This window comes from Bos grunniens, chromosome 22 (genome assembly GCF_055505025.1).
Source record: "Bos grunniens cultivar Pamir isolate PY7600 chromosome 22, Bosgru_T2T1.0, whole genome shotgun sequence".
Taxonomy (NCBI): domain Eukaryota; kingdom Metazoa; phylum Chordata; class Mammalia; order Artiodactyla; family Bovidae; genus Bos; species Bos grunniens.
The window spans coordinates 53,295,275-53,318,194 of NC_141186.1; the positions used below are offsets into that span (position 1 = coordinate 53,295,275).

The 22,920-nt window shown below is 40.7% G+C and overlaps 2 protein-coding genes across 6 annotated transcripts in view; one reads left to right on the forward strand and one right to left on the reverse strand.

Moving 5' to 3' along the window:
• Positions 1-13,740, forward strand: part of LRRC2 (leucine rich repeat containing 2) — a 45,133-nt gene extending 31,393 nt beyond the window's left edge. For all 3 annotated transcript variants that reach the window (XM_086368389.1, XM_086368388.1, XM_086368390.1), the window contains 5 exons: positions 1,811-1,947; positions 3,565-3,710; positions 5,342-5,497; positions 8,218-8,354; positions 11,573-13,740. In XM_086368389.1, the coding sequence (XP_086224515.1) occupies positions 1,811-1,947; positions 3,565-3,710; positions 5,342-5,497; positions 8,218-8,354; positions 11,573-11,622 (626 nt within the window). In that variant the 3' untranslated portion in view covers positions 11,623-13,740. The remainder of the gene's footprint in view (positions 1-1,810; positions 1,948-3,564; positions 3,711-5,341; positions 5,498-8,217; positions 8,355-11,572) is intronic.
• Positions 10,254-22,463, reverse strand: RTP3 (receptor transporter protein 3). Of its 3 annotated transcripts, none has more exons than XM_086368405.1 (3): positions 21,301-22,463; positions 18,841-19,579; positions 10,254-10,391 (listed from the first exon to the last, which is right to left on the reverse strand). In XM_086368405.1, exons 1-2 carry the CDS (start codon positions 21,543-21,545, stop codon positions 18,844-18,846), a joined length of 981 nt encoding a protein of 326 aa, XP_086224531.1. In that variant the 5' UTR covers positions 21,546-22,463; the 3' UTR covers positions 10,254-10,391; positions 18,841-18,843. The 3 variants fall into 3 exon arrangements, with proteins under 3 accessions (XP_086224531.1, XP_086224530.1, XP_086224529.1); XM_086368404.1 differs by lacking the exon at positions 10,254-10,391 and adding an exon at positions 18,173-18,520; XM_086368403.1 differs by lacking the exon at positions 10,254-10,391 and having other exon boundaries at positions 18,173-19,579.
• Positions 22,464-22,920: the final 457 nt, after the last annotated feature.

Sequence of the window (22,920 nt, forward strand, 5' to 3'; positions counted from 1 at the left end):
CCTACTAATAATAACATCACTTTTGGGCATTAGGATTTCAACGTATGAATTTTCAGACCATAGCAGTGCCTTAAAGGTTTTATTTTGGTTTTTGTGACTTGGGACCCTTGTCACACTGAAAAACTGATTTTTCCCAGATCTTCAGGCTCATGGTGCTTGATGACAATGCTGTTCGCTATCTCTGATGGGGACTACTGAGTTCATCTCAGATGAATAATGCCAAGTTCTTATTTGTTGAGAGAGGAAAAGTAGTGTTTGTATAATGAGATCAGACATCATGAAAATGTGGCAAGGAGAACAACAATGTGAATACATACACATACAATTTCTTTATGTCTGTAAATTATTAAAATGTTATATCTGAGGTAGACTTGCCAAAGCTGCTACTTTTTCTCTGCACCAGCTAGAAGGAACTTGTATACAGTTTTCTCTCCCATTACCTCATCTTCTCTTTGCATCCCCTTGCGATAAATGCATGTACGGTTGGTATAAATGTGTCCTTAATGTACTGGAGCAAAGGCCTCCACCAACCAGATCAGGTAACTCTTTAATAGACACATTTACTTTCCTGAATCTGGAGACTAGATAGCTTAGAACATTCACACTATCTGTGCCAATCTTAACTTTCCTTATTTAAACTGAAGAAGGTTTGTGCAGTGTGACCCTGTCTTACAGAAGCTGGGCCTATGGAGAGCGTTAGTCTGATCACACGCTCCCCAGCCCTCCCCATAAGAGAAACAATCTTTTGTTATTTTATATTAGCCCCCAAATCCATCCTGCTATTTTGACACCAATACCTGACTGTAAGGTTGCAGTTGCAGTGTATACCAGGTGGGTAAGTTAGAGGGGCCACTGATTTTCACAACATCATCATCATCTTCTAACAGTGAGACCACAAAAATTGACTCAGAAGTGGCTCTACCGCCAATATACTGTCTTTCTTTGTTTCCCTTTCTCATTTATAAAATGGCAAGAAAATTTGTATTTTGAGTGCCTGCTCTGCAAAAATAAACAATACTTTAGGTTTTCTAACTTTTAAACTTAGATTAAGAATGTTAAAGTAATGCTTTAGATCATGCGTGACATGATTTTTGGAATATTAAATATATTTACTCTTGTACTGGTTTCTGATTTGAAACTGGTCATACGTTTAGTCAATCAAGACAGAAGTGGGATGTGGTGTTTCTCCATCAATCTGTTATTGCCTAATATTCTTAGTGTGTTCGCTTCCTGCCTGTGAAAGGGATTTAGGCTTTTTAAAAGCACACATATTATTTAGGAAGCACAATATGTCATAATTAATAAATGCAAATATGAAGCAAAAGATAAATGAATTCTATGCAGCCTATGAACAGTCTCCTTGTTGAAGTCATTTACCATGTACATTGAGCTTTGTGTGTATTTCAGTACTTAGCTTGCCTCCCATCAGAGTCTGCCCCTAGGAACTGGACCACTTCAAAGCCATTGCCTGTTACTTCATTCATCATACAATTTTAGAGAGGTTTGCAGGTTTTGGGCCCTGACTCAGTCTATGTGGAGGAAAAATCCCCCACATCCCCCTTGCCTATAGTTTCACAAAGGATTAAACAGATAAAAAAATAAGCAAAAAATGCTCTGATCTATGACCAAAATGCTTAAGATAAAAGATGAGCAGACATTTAATCAGAGTGCTTAGAAAACAAACACAAAATCATGTTGCATGCCTTTGCCACCATCATTTATACAAATGTTTTACATCTTCATTTTGTTTTTTGTCCTTAAAAGACCTTAATGAACCTGCACCATGCCTGTTGATTTTTTCTGATAACAGGTTGTTTGAAGAACCTCAAGGAACTCAACGTGAGTTTCAACCATCTGAAGAGCATTCCTCCAGAACTGGGAGACTGTGAAAATCTAGAGAAACTGGATTGTTCTGGAAATCTAGAATTAACCGAGCTCCCTTTTGAAGTAAGAAAGAAACATTTTTGCATGGTGATTTACTTTTACTTGGTTTGTGACACGGAATGGTCTGTAATATGGGGAAAAAGTTTTAGAAGATAAAATCCATCTTTACTTAAGTGACATTTTCATGACATTTTAATCATCCTAAACCAGCTAATATAAAGTCTTTAGAAATGTGCTTACACTTGGCTACAACTCAAATTTAATTTCAGAGCCGCTATCAAAAGAAAACTAGGCAAAATAAATCCTATTTTCATGCAAGGTATTTTTATTTAATGTCTATTTAATATGTGATGCCTGATGTCCATAATGCAGATCCCAACTTGTTTACCCATAATGTAGAAAAAAATTGGAAACAATTGGAAATAAATAAAGTGGATAAAATTTTTAAAAATTTAAATGCAGATAAGTAAAATAGCCCATAGATATGATTCGAGAAGTCCATTAATTAAAAAATATCCATTTGTTTCTTTTTTGTCTGTATTCATTGGGGAAATGATTTTAAATTATTTTCTGATAAAATGAAACAGATGAAAGTCAACAGTTTTTGTTGTTAAATAAAACTCAACAAGCTTCTTGTGCTTGAAGAGCAATAAGGATCTCACAAATCCTGCTGCTAATGAATAGGCTAAAAATAGTGTCGCTGGTGAGGCTCTGACAAGGCCCTGGCCATTGACTCTCTCTAGTCCCGGAAGGCGTATTCTTCTTTCCTGGAAACTTCTGGGTGAGAGGGAGTGGCTGCTTCCACTCTTAGCACCTGTGTGACCCGGGACATGCCGAGGGATGGTCCTGGTGAGGGGCACAGCCAGGGCTCAAGATTTTCCCACAAGCTTCTCGTTCCCCAGTCCTCCCATCTTTACAGAGAGGCCCAGTCCTCTCCCAGATGTGCAGGCTGGCAGCAAGCCAACTCACCTTTGATCTCTCTTGCTCCCGTGCCCCATGTCCACTCCATGAGTAAGTCCTGTTGGGCATGCCTTTCCGAATAACAGTGGAGATTTCTGATCATTTGCCGTGTCTCTTTACCAATTCAAGTGTGAGTCTCCTGAAGACTTTCCAGAACCCATTAAAACAGGCTTCGCTAGGTCATACTACTCTTTGAGGCTTACACTTTCTGTCTTCTCTGGCTTTGCACGTGCTGTTCCCCACCTGAGTGTCCTCCCCAACCTTTCCACCTGTCAAGGAACCTCAAGACCCAATTCAAACACTCCATTCTCTGTGACTCTTTCCTGACCCCTGACTCTCACCTCACTCCTTTCTCTGTGTTACTGAGTGTTGCAAATTGGAAACTTCTTCACACTAGTTCTTACTACATAAATTAGCCTTGCTCATTTATGAAAATATAAACACCTCAAGGGCAGCCACTGTGAGCTATTCGTCTTATTACCCCTAGAAGGTAGCACAGTGAACAACACACAACAGGTGTTCAGAATATATACTGTATTTATCTGTTTTGCATATGTTCACATAAATGCCTTTGGTAAGAGACGTCAATCTAAAAATTATTAGTTGAACTTAATTCCCACTGTTAAAAACTAATTAGACACAACATTGTAATAAATCAATGCTACCCCAATAAATTAAAAAATTAAAAAGTAATTAGAATATTTTGTTATTCCTTCCTAGTTAAGTAATTTGAAGCAAGTTTCATTCGTAGATATCTCAGCAAACAAGTTTGCCAGCGTCCCGATCTGCGTCCTGCGGATGTCTAATTTGAAGTGGTTGGATATCAGCAACAATAACCTGAGTGACCTGCCACAAGACATAGACAGGTAGCTACTTGCATTCTGAAGGTGCAGGACATGAACTAGTCGCTAACATTTCAAACATGCCCGACACATGAGTGTTTTCCAAGATCAACTAATTTTCCAGAGTTTCTTGGTTCTGAGAAATTAGTTTGGTTCTTTATAGAATAAGACAGTTGTCAGTCTACATCATACAGATACATGTACAGCTGACCCTTGAACAATGAGGGACTTAATCTGCATATAATTTCTTGTTGGTCTCTGTACCAAGGGTTCCTCTGCATCTGCAGATTCAACCAACCACAGACCCATGCAATACTGTAATATTTACCATTGAAAAATATCTGCATATGAGTGGACTCACGAAGTTCAGACCTATGTTGTTCAAGGGTCAACTGTATATATATATATACATATGTATATATACACAGTTTAAATGCAATATATATACGCATATATATACGTATGTGTGTGTGTGTATATATATACACACAATTTGAACACATCTTTGTTCTACTTTAGTCCTCAGTAGAATGGAAGCTTAGCTTTCCCTTACTCCCCAGGAGTGGAAAAGTAAATTCATTATGTATGGAATAGAAACATTTCATTCTATATAGGATATCAGGATAATTTTTATCAGTTTCATTTATTGCTTTATTATACATAATGTTTCAAACAAAATTGATATGCTTAGTAAGGTTTTCAAATTCTCTTCTTGCAGCTATTTCATTTTTTAAAAAATAACTACTGTACAGAGTCATGTACGATAGATTCATTCATTTATTCAATCAGCCAATATTACTAGGCTTCTGTACGGCAGGCCCAGGAAGTGGGCTGAGTTCAAGTGTGGATGAAACAAACTTTCTGGCCTCCGGGACTCCATAGTGTTCATCATAAAGTAGAATAGTAAGCTGTTGGGACACAGGAACTGAAAATGGCTTGGTCCTGAACGCCATCTCATGACCTTTCTCTACTCCTGGGACATGTGATGTATATGGATTCTTTCCTGGTTTATGAGACTAAGTGGGAATTGTTTTAGTTTGAAACACAAGGGGAACTTTGTGAAATATTTTGTGGGATCAGTCAAAATTTTGCAGATGAGTGAAATAAAAAGCTAGAGAGGCAGGCATTGAGCTAGAAGACAATGGAAAACAGAGAATAACATATTTGAACCATATTTTGCTCATTTCCTTCTTACTCTGCAGGTTTATTTAAAGTTAAAGTATGATGAGAGAATAGTAACTGTGTTCTCACAAGAGGAAATACGTTACCAAAATTTGTTTATTCTCACTGCAGCTCTAATATGATTTCTTTCCCATATCTACCTGTGGGAACAGAGTAGATACTAGATAGAATGGCAGATACACTGATTTTATAAGTTCCATCATGGCCTACTGTATATTGTGTAATTTGCTTATCCTGCTGCTATATCTGTATCTTCCATTGCCAATTAATTCAGTAAAAACTTAAAAAACAAAGAACCCAAATCGTGTCACCCCATATGACTTTATTTAAATCGTGTAGCCAGTTTATTCTTATAAGGGTCATATATGAAAAACAAACTAAGTAGGGATTTCCTACTAGAATTTATCTGTAATTCACTTTTCTTGGCTGTGAGGCTAAGTCCTTGAGTTCTAATCCCTTTCACGTCTTCTTAGGCTAGAAGGACTGCAGACCTTTCTCTTGTACAAGAACAAGCTCACCTACCTTCCTTATGCCTTGCTTAACCTTAAGAAGCTCACCTTGTTAGTCGTCAGCGGGGACCACTTGGTGGAGCTCCCAACAGCCCTCTGTGACTCCTCCACCCCTTTAAAGTGAGTAGACGGCCCAGTAGAGACCCATTCAGACACAAGGTAAGAGCGAGGAGCCCCTGGAGCCTGGGCCTCCGTCTCAGGAACCATGTTCAATGGTTCTCCTACTCGGAGAACAAGAAATTCTGGCGCTTTCATATGGAATTTTGAAGTCTTTGGCCAATGGCATGGGGAGGTATAGCTCAAAGGATTTCTGGATAAATGCTACCTGCTGGCTGAAGGCACAGAGGGATATGTGCCCAGGGCACAAATACACACACACACACACACATAGATAAATACATATAAAGTCATAAGTAACATATAAAAAGAAATCTGGATTAAGCCACAAATTAAATATGGGAAGGAGGCTATAAAATGAATGAGAATTGCCAGGTTAATGATGATAACAACAATAGATACATGGTGATGTACTTAACCCCTGTCAATCTTGAGACCCCATTAAGATGAGGGGAAAAAAATGTATAGACCCACAACGATGAAAGAAGCAGCTAAGGCCCTCACAGAATGAGAGGTCCCAACACATTTCTGGGAGATACTCAGCAGAGGCACACTGGTGACTGATGGAAATAGGATGAAATAGGCTGAAGCTCAGAGGGCAAACCGAGAGATGAGCCATATCCTGGAGGACTCCAAAGATGCGTGGTAGTCGGATTTCAGGTGTGGAAGGTGTAGACTGAGCCACGGTGCTAAAAACAGAAGGAGCAAAACGAAAGCTTCATACAAACGGGTGATCCCGGCCTTCCAGATCTCCTCCTTGATTTCATTGGGCAGGTCACTCAGCACCAAGAGTCTAGCCCACTGATCCAGAGTGTGAGGTTTGCTTCAGGGAGGCCCCGAGGGAATGACCCTGGACTTTTGTGTTTGGAGATTCCCCAGGGGACTGATTTGCTCCCTGAGTGGTCAGCCACAGCGGGGCTGTCCGCCGGGCAAACGCTGTCTGCATATAAAGATGCCCAGACAACATTTTGCTGTCTCATTTTCAAAATACGAAGGTATCTGTAAGACTTACCAGATAATTGTCACAAACACACAAATATTATAAACTGGTTTTCAATTCTAGAATCAAACTGCAAACAAGATAGAAAAGTTAAATGTGGTTACAGATCGGAACGTGGATGGTATTGACGTTAACAGTGTAAAACTACACAATGTCTGTGATGTGCTTTGAAAGGCTTCAAAAAATCAGGTGGCTTGATGGGTGGCTAGAGGAGTGGGTAAATCAGTGGATGGGGATGTGATAAAGCAAGTACAGTAAAGTGTTTAATGTGGAACCTAGGAGTGGGTACAGGGGTGTTCATTGTAACATTTTCTAACTTTGCTGAATGTTTGAAAAAGTTTCATAATAAAATGTTGAAAAAATAAAAGTATAGATAAAAATTGGGAGGGAGGAAGGTTAGGGAAATAGAGGGAGTTGAAGATAAGGGGAGGAATACCTTCACCTGATTGAACAACATTCAAGTATTTTTCCATGGTAAAAGATAATTTCAAATAGATTCAGTAAAAACAGTGACGGACCAATGACAAATTTCTTTGAGATGGGAGAGGAGCGAAGGGGCAGGGCTGCTTTACATAAAAAGTATCATTGTGCTATTCAAATTTCAAGATATGTACAGTGATTACTTTGATAAAAAATGAAAGATGATAAAATATAGGTATATGTCTTATTTTTGGATTAAAAAAAGTGATAAAAATTCAATGAAAGAAATTGCAAATGAAAAGTTAAATGGATCTATGTACATAAGAAGTAAAGCCTTTTTGCTTTCCCCATATTTAGCTATTAAATAAAGTTAAAAGGAAAATTAACTGGGGTATATATATATATATATGTATATATATATAAAGCTAACAGCTATGTGGCTGATATCATATATATACACATATATGTATATTCGTAATATAGGTATGTAACATCTCTTCTACAAACCAAAGCAAGTAGACTAAATTCCCCAAGACTTAGTAGGGCCTACAATTGCAGTCAAAGACTGTTTGAAAGATTTCCTATTTTGAATAGAAATATTTGTAGAATCTTTCACTAGCTATGTGGCTGATATCATATATATACACATATATGTATATTCGTAATATAGGTATGTAACATCTCTTCTACAAACCAAAGCAAGTAGACTAAATTCCCCAAGACTTAGTAGGGCCTACAATTGCAACCAAAGACCGTTTGAAAGATTTCCTATTTTGAATAGATATATTTGTAGAATCTTTCACATCAAAAGATCTTTCAAAATTGTGAAGAAATTAGGTCAAATGCCATTTTGGCTTGTCTCCTTTAGCTTTTTTTTTTTGTCACAGTAGTCCATATTTTAAATATTTCTTTGATGGGGATTTCATCTGAGCCCTTTTCAACATAGCCACAACATTTTAAGAGTTTGCTGTCACTAACTGGGAGTAATATCAAACATAGTAAGGCATCATATCTGATGGAGAGGTTATTGTTCACCTCATGCCCACTGTCCTCTGTCTGTGGCTAAGTACCTCTCATCTTCCCAACAAGCCTCTGCACAGTCTGGTATAAACTGAATCCAGTAATCCTACTGGCTTTCTGCACGGTGAAATCCCACTGGTGACACTATTATGTGGTCATCTGTGACTTCCAAGAAGAAGTGAGAAATTGGGATTTAGTGCCACAAAGGTTGACTTCTGAGGTTTTTGCACAATTGCAAGTGCACAGCTGAAAGTGGTGGTATTTTCCATATTCTCTTGAATAGATTTGTAAGTCTTAAGGACAATCCTCTTGAGAATACCCAGTGTCAAGATGGTGATGAAATGATGGAGAGTGAACGAGATCGCCAACATTTTGATAAAGAATTTATGAAAGCCTATATTGAAGATCTTAAAGAAAGAGGTAGGTTATTCGTATGTAAAATTATTTAAAATGAGTGTATGGAATTCCAGTCACTCATGCAACACATTTATTGCTGTAAGCCAAACTAAATAAAACTTGATTGGTTAGGGGCAGGTTACTTTGTAAATTATTTTCTATTTACCAAAAAAGAAAAAGAGAGAGATACATTTCCTTTCGTTAAATAATCAAAATTTCCTAGTGTATTAGCCTGCTTAATACATCCTCAACCATGTGACAGAAAAGCCGGGAAACATGCCAGATGTGAAGGTTGCATTACTAACTTTATGTGGGATTGTAATGAAATGATATTGATAAAATAGTATTTTAATTAATAGAACAGAAGTTTCCATGTCAAAATCCATTTAAATTTAACTTCTAAAAAAGTCATCTGTTATATAAATCAAAGTATACCTGTAAAATATCACAAAAGGAAAAAACAAAATGACAGATTAGTGTGTGTATGCCAAGTCGCTTCAGTCGTGTCCGATCCTTTGCGACCCTACGTACTGTAGCCCTCCAGGCTCCTCAGCCCATGGGGATTCTCCAGGCAAGAATACTAGAGTGGGTTGCCATGCCCTCTTCCAGAGGATCTTCCTAACCCAGGGATCGAACCCACATCCCTTACATTTCCATTGGCAGGCTGATTCTTTACCACTAGTAACACCGGGCAGATTAGTAAGTAGATGCATTTAGTTTTGGTTTTGCATAACTAAATGATACAGAGGAACGGGGCAGTCACAGTAGCTCAGGAAAGGGTGACGTGTTTTCCCCAGTGGCTGTTTCCAAAGTGTTCCAGAAGCCTTAGAACCCCTTCCTCCTGTCAGAAACATAGACTCAGGGAAAGGCATCAATTAGTCTTTGTTCTTTTTTGCTGCCTCTTTTCTTTTTTTTCCTTTTCTGAGCGTGGGTGCCCACAAGTTATCTCTTAATTTTTCCAGTTCTCTTTTTTTTTGATAAGCTGGGTACAGACCTGAATGAAAGATGTCGTGCATGTGGATTTAGGGAGGATGTAGCCCTGGCCCCGTGACTCTGAAGACAAGCACTTGGGGACAGGTTCCCTCAGTCACTCTCAGAAAGTATCATACATGTGAGCTTATTGCTCCCTTGCTAGTGGGTATCTGAAGATGATAAGTCACATTCAGATATTCAGGTATCTCATGACATTAATGAAAAATACCATTTATTGGCAAAGTGAAATTTTTCCAGTTAAAATAAGAAAATTTCTATACAGTTACCTCTCATGTGTTTGTCCATCCTTAATCCTGAATCCTGAAATGTTATAAAATAAATTAGAAATTTATATTAAACATGAAACTGAAATACCAGAACCATTTATTTGTCAAAATTTATCTTTGGGTTGTATAATTTTCCTCTTGCAGAAAACTTTCTTGTATTTTATTCATTTGTTCATGATTCTGTTATAGTACTATTATAAAAATGTAAGAATGGATTAGAGAAAACAGGTATTAATCTTTCCATCTATGTGGCCAGCAATAAAAATGGTTTGATTTTAAAAGTTAACTTTAGTGATAATAGGTTTTGAATCCATTCGTTGGTTTCTAAATAATTATCATAATTCTATCCTTCTTATGGGCTTCCTGGTGGCTCAGTGGTAAAAGAATCTGCCTGCAATGCAGGAGATGCAGAAGATGTGGGTTCGAATCCCTGGGTAGGGAAGATCCCCTGGAAAAGGAAATGGCAACCCACTCCAGTATTCTTGCCTGGGATATCTCATGGACAGAGGAGCTGGTGGGCTGCCGTCCACAGGGTCGCAAAGAGTCAGACATGAATGAGCAACTGAGCATGCATGCACACACTCACGCATCCTTCATATACTCATATTAGGTTGCACTAAATGATATTGCCAGTATTCAGCTGTGTATGACCTACAAAAATGGTGATTTCTTAATAGATCAACCTAGATGTGGTTGGACATATGCTTTGAATTTTTTTAAGTTTCTTTCTTCTTCATCGTGCTATCTTCTCTCTTTTCTCTCCTTCCCTTTCAGACTAATGTCTGAGTTAGAGAGTTCATCACTGTAAGGAAAAGAACATAGATTTAGTGGGACTTCCTTGGCGGCCCAGTGGTTAAGACTCTGCCTTCCTAATGCAGGGGGTGAGGGTTCAATCCCTGGTTAGGGAACTAAGATCCCACATGCCGCAGGGTGCAGCCACAATAAATAAATAAATAAATTTGTTTTAAAAAGTAGATTTATCGATATGATTTTAGTTTTGGAATAGAAAGAGGTGTACACAAATGCATGTGAAAAAGACTTGTAGGCTATCAATAAAAAGTTAATATTAAAAAAAAAAAAAAGTAGTTTGGTGAGTCTGTGTGGATGTCCAACTTTGTATGATTCAAGAATGTTGAAGAAGTGAGGCCTCTCCCTGGTCCTCACACTTTAGTGAACATGAGAATCAGCTACAGGCTCCACTTTCAGAATCTTTGAGTCATCAGGTCTGGGGTGGGGCCTGAGAATGTGCATTTCTCAGAGGTTCCCAGGTGATACTGATGCTTTGAGTCTGAGAACCATTGGTATAGACCAGCCTTTGAAAAACTTTGGCTGTGAAGAGAGAAAGAGTGTGCAGTAACCAGGGAAGAGCAAGAATGATAAAATGATTATTAATAAGATGGTGCTTGGTTTAGGAATAGCCCAGACTTCTCTTATAAACCATATTCCCTTCTACCTGGCATCTATAGTTCTTGGCTGTATATTTCTATTTTATCAGCTTTTATTATTTTAGGCTCATACAGTTTCCAGTATGTTGATGTAGCTTGTGTAAGGTGGTTGGAAAGATTACAAAAGAATGAAAATTAATAATAAGTTAATCTTCAGGACTTCCCTGATGGTCCAGTGGTTAAGAATCCGCCTTCCAAGGCAGGGGATACAGGTTTGATATCTGGTTGAGGAACTAGATCCTATATGACACATAGCAACTAAACTTGCGTGCTGCAACAAACACACAGAAAAAAAAAAGAAAAAATATATATAAATTTAAAAATTAAAAATCAATCTTAAATAATGCATTCTTCTATCTTAGGTCTAAATATCTGTGAAGCATGACTACACATTTGTCGTGATTGACTTAATGGTGATAAATAAATGCATTTATCTCTATACTTGGAGTATGAAATGGCAATAATTTGAATTTTGCTGTAGTTACACTTCATAATAAGATATGGAGTGGTTGAGTATATATTTTTCTTTTTGTTGCAGAATCTGTTCCCAGCTATACCACCAAAGTATCTTTCAGCCTTCAGCTTTGATGTCATCCATCAGAAGACTACAGAATTTTCCTGACCTGCGGAGCTGTAAATCTTCCTGCTGTGGGTTGTCATAGAGAAGTAATGGCTTGGGCTTAGAGGCAAAGTCTAGAAACCATTGTCGTAGTTATTAGGAAAAATGACTTTCAAATTTTAAATATGTGAATACCTCTCTCTGTGGACTGGAGAATCGATAAGTGGGTTTATATATTGATATTTAAAGGTTCATTTGCATTTACTTGTTTCCAAATAATACACATTTAATGTTTTAAAAAATGTGTTATTTTTAAAAATTATCACTTAAAAGACCAAATTTTGAAGCTGACTGCATTGTTTTTGGAGATCCAGGGATAAAGGGGTGTTGAAAAGAGTATTTATATTGAACTAGTCAGATGAGAGTTTATTTTGTTATTTTGAAAGAGTTTTAACGCATCGTTTCTTTTACTGAAGACGGTTTTCCTTGGGTTTATACAAATTGCTATTTTCGTATGTTTTAAGTTGTATTTTACCAAGTTTAGGCTTTCAGGAAAGACGTTAGGGATAATCTGGGCCTTGAAGGCAGAAGGACAGGCTGGATTGTCTGTCCAGGCACTGGGCTCAGGTGGTGCTCTGGTGGCTCTAGTGGAGGACGTGTGGGTCTGGCCGGTCATGGGAAGCCTGGTGGGCCTCCATGATGGTCAGCCTGCCACGAGTGGGCCTCCTGGGGGTCCCAGGATGCATGCCAGAGCACAGAGCAGAGGCATTGCCTCCGGGGACCCGTCCTCCAATACTCGTCATATAAGGTAGCAGGAATGACTAGTCCACACTGATGAGGAGTCCCTCACAAGGCTTCCCTGAGGTGCCACAGGAAGACTTTGCTCACGGGTGAGCCACTGCGGTCCAGAGAGCAGAGGAGACTGAGTTTACATGGGCAAAGAAGGAGTTCATTAGGGGGCTTTGAACTTTGGTATCACATTATAGGATTTGGAGAAATTATACAAATATCTATTTTTATACTATTATCTTGGGCTAAAATAAACAAGATTGTGAATATGTTGAAGATAAGTTTAAACAAGTAACTTTTGTGACTAAGACGGAAAAATTGCATATATTCATATGTGTTAATATCAATCCAGTCCTCTGTGGTCTAGCCAAGTGCTGTCCAGTAGAACTTTCTGCTGTGAAGGAAGTGCTCTGCATCTGTGCTGTCTAATTTAGTAACTGACAAATGTATGTGCTTCTTGAGCTCTTGAACAATGTCTGGTAAATTTTCAATTACACTTAAATTTAAATAGCCAAAGGTAACACCATGTTGGACAGCACAAGTCAAGTCAGTTAGGTTTTTCAGAAGTTAATCAGGACTGCTGCTGCTGCTGCTGCTAAGTTGCTTCAGTCGTGTCCGACTCTTAGCGACCCCATGGACTGCAGCCCACCAGGCTCCTCCATCCATGGGATTTTCCAGGCAAGAGTACTGGAGTGGGGTGCCATTGCCTTCTCCGTAATCAGGACTAGAAATGAATGATTTTTATTTCTTTATCTGAAGAACCAAGGGGTTAATACTGACACTCAATATTTTGTCTTCATAGGTTTAATCATACTTCTAAATATTTTATCCTCGACAGATATAAAGCAGACAGAACAGTCTAAAGCCACATAGTAATGGTTCCATAGAGCACTGCTTCAACTTAAAGGCAAACTCTGAGAGGTAGGTTAAGAGATGAAAAGAGTAGGAGAGTCTCTTTTCTCAATTAAATGGGAAGTCACTTTAATTGAACCTCAAACAGTTGTGTTTTTATTTATAGCACTTTACAAATATAATGCAAATTTATCAGTTGTACTATGTGAATGATTTTGGAATTTTATCTCATGCCACAGCATATGTTACATAACAGCCAAATGGAAAATGTACCTCAAAAGGGGGGAAATGAGGGCTTTCACATAAATTGACTGTCCATAACTCATGTAAAATTTATTTCAATAAAACCAGTCTTTTGTGCAAAAAAAACCCCTTAAATCAATGTTACATAAAAATAACTGAACAAGTACTGAATACATTGATATGTAATTATTTCGTATTATATAACATCCCATAATGTTTATTATGTTTAATAACATAATTAAATAAATATAGCTTAAACATGAGGCTTGTAGAAATACTCTTTACTCATATAAATGTAAAAATGCAGAAAGATTCTAAAGTAGATTAAGTATCTTAGTGGAAATAAGAGCCATCTAAACATTTTACATGATGCATATGGATTGATTAATAATTTGGAAAAGTAATTTACGTAGAATATAGGTATAAATATTAAAGCAATATGAATGAAAGAAAATATAATTCTTAGGAGAAAAATGTCCTGGTTCCAAAAGCTTATTATGATACCCATTTTTCATATGTTGAAAGTAAAGGGGTAAAGACACTTGGGTGAAATCATTGAGTAGTGCGTTTTAATTAATAACAAGACCTACACTAGATTTCTTGACTTTAGCTGTCTAGAACGACCATTTGATATACTTGCCAAACACCAGTTTAGAGTAGCTCAGGACTGTGAGGAGCAATCTCTGGAAATCAGTTACTGTCTTCCCCTCCTATTCTTTCCTGCCTTGATGCATCTCCCTACTTTTGAATGGAAAGAAAACTTAGATACCTTTAGTGATTTTTTTTTTAATTGAAGTGTAGTTGATGTATGATGTTGTGTTAGTTACAGGTGTACAGCAAAGCGATTCAGTTATACATATATTCATTCTTTGTCAGATTCTTTATAGCTTATTACAGAATATTGAGTAGAGTTCCTGTGCTCTACGGTAGGTTATCTATTTTATAATGTCTGTATGTTAACCCCAAGCTGCTAATTTATCCCTCCCCCCACATTTCCCCTTTGGTAACTGAAAGTTTGTTTTTAAAATCTGTAGAGTCTGTTTCTGTTTTATAAAGAAGAGCATTTGTATTATTTTTAAAAATTAGATTCCATGTACGAGTGATGTATGTGGTGTTTGTCTCTCTGTCTGACTTAGTTCTCTTAGTGTGGTCGTCTCTAGGTCCGTCCATGTTGCAGCAGATGGCATTATTTCATTCTTTTTTTATGGCTCAATGGCACCCACTCCAGTACTCTTGCCTGGAAAATCCCATGGATGGAGGAGCCTGGTGGGCTGCAGTCCATGGGGTCGCTAAGAGTCGGACATGACTGGGTGACTTCACTTTCACTTTTCACTTTCATGCATTGGAGGAGGAAATGGCAACCCACTCCAGTGTTCTTGCCTGGAGAATCCCAGGGACGGTGGGGCCTGGTGGGCTGCCGTCTATGGGGTCGCACAGAGTCGGACACGACTGAAGCGACTTAGCAGCAGCAGCAGCATACACATACCACATCTTTATACTTTCCTCTGTCAGTGGACATTTAGACTGCTTCCATGTAAATGGAATTTACATGGTATTGTAAATGGTGCTGCAGTGAGCATTGGGGTGCATGTATCTTTTAGAAGTATGTTTTACATCAGATATATGTCCAGGAATGGAATTGCTGGATCATATGGTAGCTCTATTTTTAATTTTTTAAGTAAACACCATTCTGTTATCCAGCTTTCCTGGTGGTTCAGCGGTAAAGAATCTGCCTGCCAATGCAGGAGACGTGGGTTCAGTCCCAGGGTTGGGAAGATCCCCTAGAGAAGGAAATGGCAACCCACTCCAGTACTCTTGCCAGGAAACTCCCATAGACAGAGGGGCCCGGTGGACTACAGTCCATGGGGTCACAAAGGGTCGAACATGACCGAGCGACTGAACACACAAACTGTTCTCCACAGTGGCTGTGCCAATTTACATGCCCATCAATAGTGTAGGAGGGTTCCCTTTTCTCCACACACTCTCCAGCATTTATTGTTTGTAGATTTTTTGATGATGTCACACTTTCTGACCCATGTGACGTGATACCTCATTGAAGTTTTGACTTGCATTTCTCTGATAATTAGTGATGTTGAACACTTTGTCATGTGCTTTTGGCCATATGTGTGTCTTCTTAGTTATTGTTCTGTGGTGTACTTAGGTTTAAATGCTTATTTTATGGTATGTACATTGGTTTTATTTCTAAAAATTAGGAAATTACATCTGAGCTTTAAAATTTGAAATGGTGCCAAACTTTAGTGTTCGTAGGCAACTCAAATATCTCTGCTTAGAGTCTCCAGCTGTGTCATCAGAATGAAAAATTGAGATGCTTCTGTCATTTTATTGCAGTGTAATATAAATTACAGGAGAAGCAAATTACAGCTGAGTAGGCCTTAACTCATAATTCTTAGGAAGGAAAGCAGCAGAACCCTGGTACTGGGATCAAAGAAGATACGATGGTACACAGATGAATTTGCCTTGACTGTGAAATTCACCAGGCGGACAGAGAGGACCCAAGGCTGAGCCTGCAGCGGTAGAGGTGTGGCTTTGAGGGGAGGAGGGACACTGTCTGGGGTTAGGATTTCAGTCTTTACTAATCAGCTGCTACACCACAATCTATTTTCACTTGTAACTGGTCAACCCCAGGTAGCTCCTGTAACTCAGGTACTAGTGATGAATTGGTCCAAAATAGATCTGGTTCTCACTGAGAGCACGTTTATTCTTGTGACTTTCTGAATATATTTGGTAACCTCCTGAAGGGACCGATAGTCAACACTGGAACTCAAGGAGCCCGGATTGCAAGGCCAGCTCCTTTACAAATGCACTCTACCATCCTGAGAAAAATCACTTCACTTTGGGGGAGTCTCATTTTCCCCACCTGCAAAAAATAGAGGTGGAGAAGACAATCTTTAAGGCTGATCCCCACTTTAAGATGTAATGATTTGCTTTCCACTAGGAACCCCCTTTTTAAAAACAATTTTAATTAAAAAATTTTTGATTTTGTTTTTTGTTTTTGGCTGTGCTAGGTCTTCGTCGCTGCTCAGGCTTTCTCTCTAGTTGCGGTGAGCCAGGGCTACTCTCTAGTGTGGTGTGCAGGTTTCTCACTGTGGGGGCTTCTCCTGTGGTAGAACAAGGACTCTAGGGCACGCAGGCTTCAGAAGCTATGGCACGTGGGTGCAGGAGTTGTGGCTCCTGGGCACAGGCTCAATAGTTGTGGCACAGGAGTTTTAGTTGCTCTGAGGCGTATGGGATCTTCCCAGACCAGGGATCGAACCAGTGTGCCCTGAACTGGCAGGTGGATTCTTTACCACTGAGCCATCGGGGAAGCCCTGAACCCCTTTTTATGTTAATGATCCAGCATGCCTTCCCACCTCACTGGTCACACAGCTTCCAGGTGTTTATGGGCTGTGGGGCCCCCTCATTTCTCCTACATGCTTGTTTCTTAGGCATGTGTTTTCTCTGTCTTGTCCTGCTATTTATTTTAAGTCTAATAGCGACTTGTCTAATATAGGTATGTAGACTGTGCTCAAGTCTGTGAAAAATTTACCCACACATTTGGGTTGTGTTCCCAGTAGTTATCTCTGTGCTGAGTTCTTACAGATATTATTTCTGATATTGCCTTGGAAGATTAAACTTTCATCATAAAAAAAATGCATTGTCTAGAAATGCAAATCAAAAATACGATATCACCTTACACCATTGATATGGTGCTTACATGTTAAAAAAAAACATAAAATAAATGAAATAAATGTTGGCTAGAATGTGAAGAAATTGGAATCCTTATGTTGGGATTGTAACATGGTGCAATTACGGAACAGTTTGGAGGTTCCTCAAAAAATTAAAATAGAATTATCATATGATCTTGCAGTTCCACTTCTGAGTATATATCCAAAAGAGTTGTAAGCAGAGTCTCAAGAGATATTTGTGCACCAAGTTCACAGAAGCACTAGTTCCAGCATCCAAGAGATGGAAGCAACCCAAGTGTCTATCAACAGATGACTGGATAAACAAAATATGGTGCATACATAGACTGGAATATTATTCAGCCCCAGAAAGGAAGTGAAATCCTGTCACATACTACAACATGGGTGAACCTTGAGGGTATTATGCTAAGTGAAATGAACCAGTTACAAGAAGACAAACACTACATAATTCCACACATATGAGATATCTAAAGTCAAATTTAAAGAAACGGACAGAAGAATGTTGCTTAGCAGGGCCTAGGGGGAAGGAGAAAGGGGGAGTTGTTGCTTAATGGCTACAAAGGTTCAGTTTTGCAAAGTGATGTAGTTGTAGAGATTGCCCCAGAGGGAGCAGCCTGCAGGCCAGGTTGGACCAGACCACCCCTGTGCTTGTGGGAACCGCTGACACTGATGAGGGGGCAGACGGATGGAGAAGGGGACGAGGGTAAGGGAAAAGAAGCATTTGCTGTAAATGACTTTTGCTTTCATTTTAGCCACGTAAATGGGAGGATTCCTATTTCTACGTTTAAAAGAAGATGTGAGAATGAGTCTTAAAATAGTTCTCATTAATCAGAACAGCAAACTTGTACAAAAACAACTGGATTTCAGAATCTAGCTGAGACTCCACACTCAGGCTTTCACCCTTGGTCCTTCAGAGCAGGGTTCCCCCACCACCAACCACCCTGATGATTTTGGTTGTGCAACCCTGTCAATGAGAAACTGAACACACACACCAAATGGGTGTGTATTTATTTATCACATCATTATCCCATTCTGCTAATAACATACATTGCAAAACATGTGACAAGAAATAGTAAAGTACAAAGAATAAGTTAAATGGACCTTGGCAGGATAACTGCCCACCTTGGCGGAGCTTCCTGCCTCACCCCTCAGCTGTGTGTTAGTTCCTCAGTGGAGACCTGTGACCTAGAACCTGGATTTTCAGGCAAATGCTTTGAAGAGCAAACACCTCCACAGACTGACAACAGAAGGTCTGTGCAAAGTATTCTGGTGAGAGGGCCCCCGGGTTGCATGAGATTTCCAAATGGTTCCATGAGCCATAAACGCCTCAGTCTCAGTTCTGCAGAGAATGAATGAAATTACAGTGTTTTTGTTTGTTTTTCATTGAGGTGAGCTTTACGTTAAATTAGCCATTTTTAAGTGAACACAGCAGTGGCATTTGGTGCATTCACAGTGTTGTGCAGCCATCACCTCTAAAATATTTTTGTCACTCCCCCAAAAAACTGTACAGATTATATAGTTGTCCACCATTTCTCCTTTCCCTGTGCTTTGATTGGCATCCCTAAATCTACTTCCGGTCTCTAGATTTACCTAATCTGAATATTTTGCGTCAGTGGGATTATACAGTAGATGACTGTGTGTCTGATTTTATAAACTCACCGATCAAGCTTTCGAGGCTCTGATAGTGACTGCTACCACAATTACAGCTACGATGATGATTATAATTACAATTAAAGTGAGGATGAAACAGCAGCAACCAATGCCTGTGCTCCTGGGATGCTGGGCTGGGTGGGAATAGAAGCTCTGATCGCAGGAGGAATCCTGGTCTCTTCTCTCCCTCTGGAAGCTGGTGTTCGTTCTTGGGCTCCACGAAGTAGGGAGGCTCTCAGCTGGTGTGGGCTCAGGAAACCACGATCTGGGTAATACCTTCTTTTTCGTCACTGCTTCCCCTCTGGTGCTTCCACTCGTGGGAGAAGGCATTTCAGCGGTGATCCCAGGGGTGGGCGAGCTTACTGTGGGAAAGGACAGGGCTACTGGTGACTGCACGGCCAGACCTATGTCATTCTGGACACAAACACCCTGCAGACATGCCTCGCAGTTGTCACTGTTATGTGGCCCTTTGAGAGCAATGGCCTTAATCATAGGACTCTTCACAAACTTAATTCCTTCTCTATAGCATTTCTTCAGAATTTGCAACACCACGTTGTTCAGGATCCTTGAGATGTTCTCTTCTGTGAACTCGGGAACCTCAAACGAAGGCTGGGAGCACTTCTGACACCTCTGGGCAAAGACTCTCATCTTCACCTGCCCCCTGGATTCCCCCTCACTCCAGCGCATGTGGAAAAGGACCTGAACTTGGGCAGAGGCCCAGTTTCGAGAGCACAAGGAACACTGGAACCTATGGAGACAGAAGACAAGACCCATAACTTGGCTCAATATGACCAAGTTGTGGGCTGTGTGGGAAGGACACACAGAGACGTGATTTGATGGGGGTCGTGGATTAGTGGGAAGAAATCCTGAGCCCCATGTTCCTGTCTCCATCATGCCACCGACACACAGTGTGACCCACGGGTATGTCTGCCATGAAAACAGCAAATCACAAACCCTTGGAGCTGGAAGGGACTTTGGGAAAATTCCAAGTCCAGTGTAATCATTTTAGAGATGAGGCACACCCTGGAAACATGTCATGCCTGGAGACCCAGCAAGTGGAAGAGCCAGGACTGGAGCTCCAGTCTCTTGACCCCAAACCAAGGCTTCCTCACATGTAGATGTAAGTGGATCAGAGGCTATATGTACAAGAGCCCCAAGAACCCTGAACTGAAATCCACAAATAGATACAAGTGGGTGTGGATAAATGCTGCAGTCTGAATGTTTGTGTACCCCCCAAATTTCCACGTTGGGATCCTAACACCCAAGGTGATGGTGTTAGAAAGTGGAGCCTTTAGGAGGTGATTAGGATGTGAGGGCAGAGCCCTGGGGACTCAGATTAGTGCTCCTACAGAAGCAAGCCGGCAGAGCAACTCAGCTCCTTCTGCCACGTAAGGACACAACAAGAAGCCTGTGGCCCAGAAGAGTAGCTGGCACCTTGATCTTGGACTTCCAGCCTCCAGACTGTAAGCAGTGAGCTGAGACTCTGCTCTGATGCTCCTGGCCCAGGAAAACATACACCACCAGGAGAGAAGAGCTCTGCTTCCTCTGCCTGGACCCTCTCCCAGAAAAGGGATTGAGCACGGCCCCAGTTCTGGGATGGGGCCCCAGGCCCCCACCCCCAACCCTTGAGGTTCCACTCTCCCAACTGGAAAAGAGAGGGCTAGACTTTGAATGACCTCAGAAGGTCCTATTTTTAAAAGACTCCATCAGACTTCTGCAGTGTTGCAGTGGATAGGAATCTGCCTGCCAGTGCAGGGGTCATGGGTTCAGTCCCTGGTTGGGGAAGATCCCACATGCCTCAGAGTATCTAAAGCCTGTGCGCCACAACTACTGAGTCCATGTGCTGCAACTACTGAAGCCCGTGTGCCTACAGCCTGTGCTCTGCAACAAGAGAACCCTCTGCGGTGAGAAGCCAGTACAAGAGCAGTGAAGACCCGGCACAGGCAAAAATAAATAAATAGATAAAACTGAGTTTTAAAAAATAAAAATAAAAAGACTCCATCAGCTCGGAGTAGAGAGGGCCAAGGTTTGCTGTGTGTTGCTCAGCTCCTCACCGCCCTCCGCCCCTTCTCTGAGGGGGTCTTAGCACACAGGGCCTCTCCCCCACAGACTCTGTGTTGGATCCCAGGTGTCCCCAAAGCAGGGAACATGTGCCCTGAGCCTTGCTCATCCAGCTCTCGTGTGGCTGAGCGCAATAGCCTCCCTTCCTCCCCTTCTCTTTTCCTCACTGCTTCTCACCACTCACAGCTTGTTTTTTCTCTCTCTGGGCATTAGCTCAGTCTTGCTTTCATTTTGCGGTTCAGTGTAATAAGGAAAAAAATTTTAATGAAGCTAAAGCATCTTGGATGATGGGCACCTTCCTGTAATCTCCAATTTACAAGCACGAGCAGAAGAAAAGTAATGAGTGTATGAAGTAAGAAGAAATGAGCAAGAATTTTCTGGAATATTTCCATCGCACTCCCTACTCACCGGGCGAAGGTCCGCTGCTGGTATTGTGCCCACCCTGGCTTCAGGATGTTAGGAAGAAGGCTTTTGTCCAGTGTGAGTTGCCATGTGTGACATGGCTTCACCTCCTGAATTAATTCCTGGAACACTCGCTTCCACACCTTCATGTCCAGATCCATCTCTGCCATCTCTGCCATCGCAGTGAGCTGGGTATGGCAGTGTCTCCTGCCGGGAGCCAGCATGGGAGTTCCCACCCATGACAAGGTCATGTGGGAGAGCCCTGACGGGCAAGGCAAGTCGGGGCTTGAGAGGCCCCCTGGACCTGCCTGAGCATCTACCCCAAAACCAAAATCTGTCTGTTTTACTATTTCACAACTTTCACCAACTCTTCTGACATTAACAGAGGGCTATCCCCGACCACCTTTCTCTGTAAGAAAATCAACTTAAAATTCTAGTTAATAAGTCTCCTGGGCATAATAGGAGTGTTTCAATTCACTGTTTCATAATAGGAGTGTTTCAATTCAATTCAATTCAATTCAATTCAATTCTGATGACTTTCTAGCTTGCCTGACAGGTTTGTTCAGATTCCTGCAGCTACACATGTGATTGTTCACAGCCTCCCAACCTCGAGAGGCACGGGAAGCTTAAGATAGTCTAACAATGCAGAGCTTCTCAGAGAGTTAAAATTGTTAGAATAGAACTAGTAGAGGATTTCTTTGTTGAGCTAATGCTTGCTGCCAAGTTTCCATATCCCTTACCTACTGTGTCCCTGGGAGTGTATTGATTAATATAGTTGGTATATAGAAATGTAAGTAGTAGCTTTAATGTTTGTAACCTTGGATGCTTGAGTTAATTCTTTTCTTGTTATAGCCCACCACACTTTTGCCCTATAGGAATGCAACTTTACCTAATGCTTTCAGAGGGTGGTGCCTGACTTTAGAATAATCACCTTTAGAGAAAAATAAGTTTTCTGAAGAAAGGGTCATAAAATGTTAACAGGCCTCCTGGCCAGTAGATGATGTAAATCACCTAAAGCTTTTACATATGATAAGCTTGCAGAAAGAAAGCCTGGCTTCAATAAGGATCAAGGACTGCTGACCTTGCATGACTCTAACCCCCCTCCCATTATCCTCTATGCACAACTTAAGGTATAAAAACTACTTTGGAAAATAAAGTGTGGGCCATGCTCATCAGGCTTGGTCTCCCCGTGTTATTTCTTTTTCCTTTTCCTTTTCAGGCTGATTCCCTGGAGCGCAGGGGCCCTCTGCATTCACTTTCCTGCCTGGGCTTCTAAGGTCCACTCGAGAAGGTGCCTAAGGTGGGGCACCTTCAGCTATTCGAGAGGGTGCCTGCGGCCTACGTGAACAGAGCAAGTCCCGTGCTGGGGCTTTATTGGCTTTCTGCGTAAACCAAAGAATATCAGCCTCTTTTCTCTCCTCTATTTTCTTAACTGCAAAATTCTTTCCTTATCTCTTTCTCCTTTTATCTATTCTTTCGCCAACACCGTCCTCCTGAGGGAATCCCTGGACCCAACCGGGGCTGGACCCTGGCAGTCTCCCCGGCTCTGACGGATCTTGAGTGCGACATGAGGTTTCGTACTTTAGAAGAGCTCAGATCCACTCTCTCCTTAGGTCCCTGGACTGG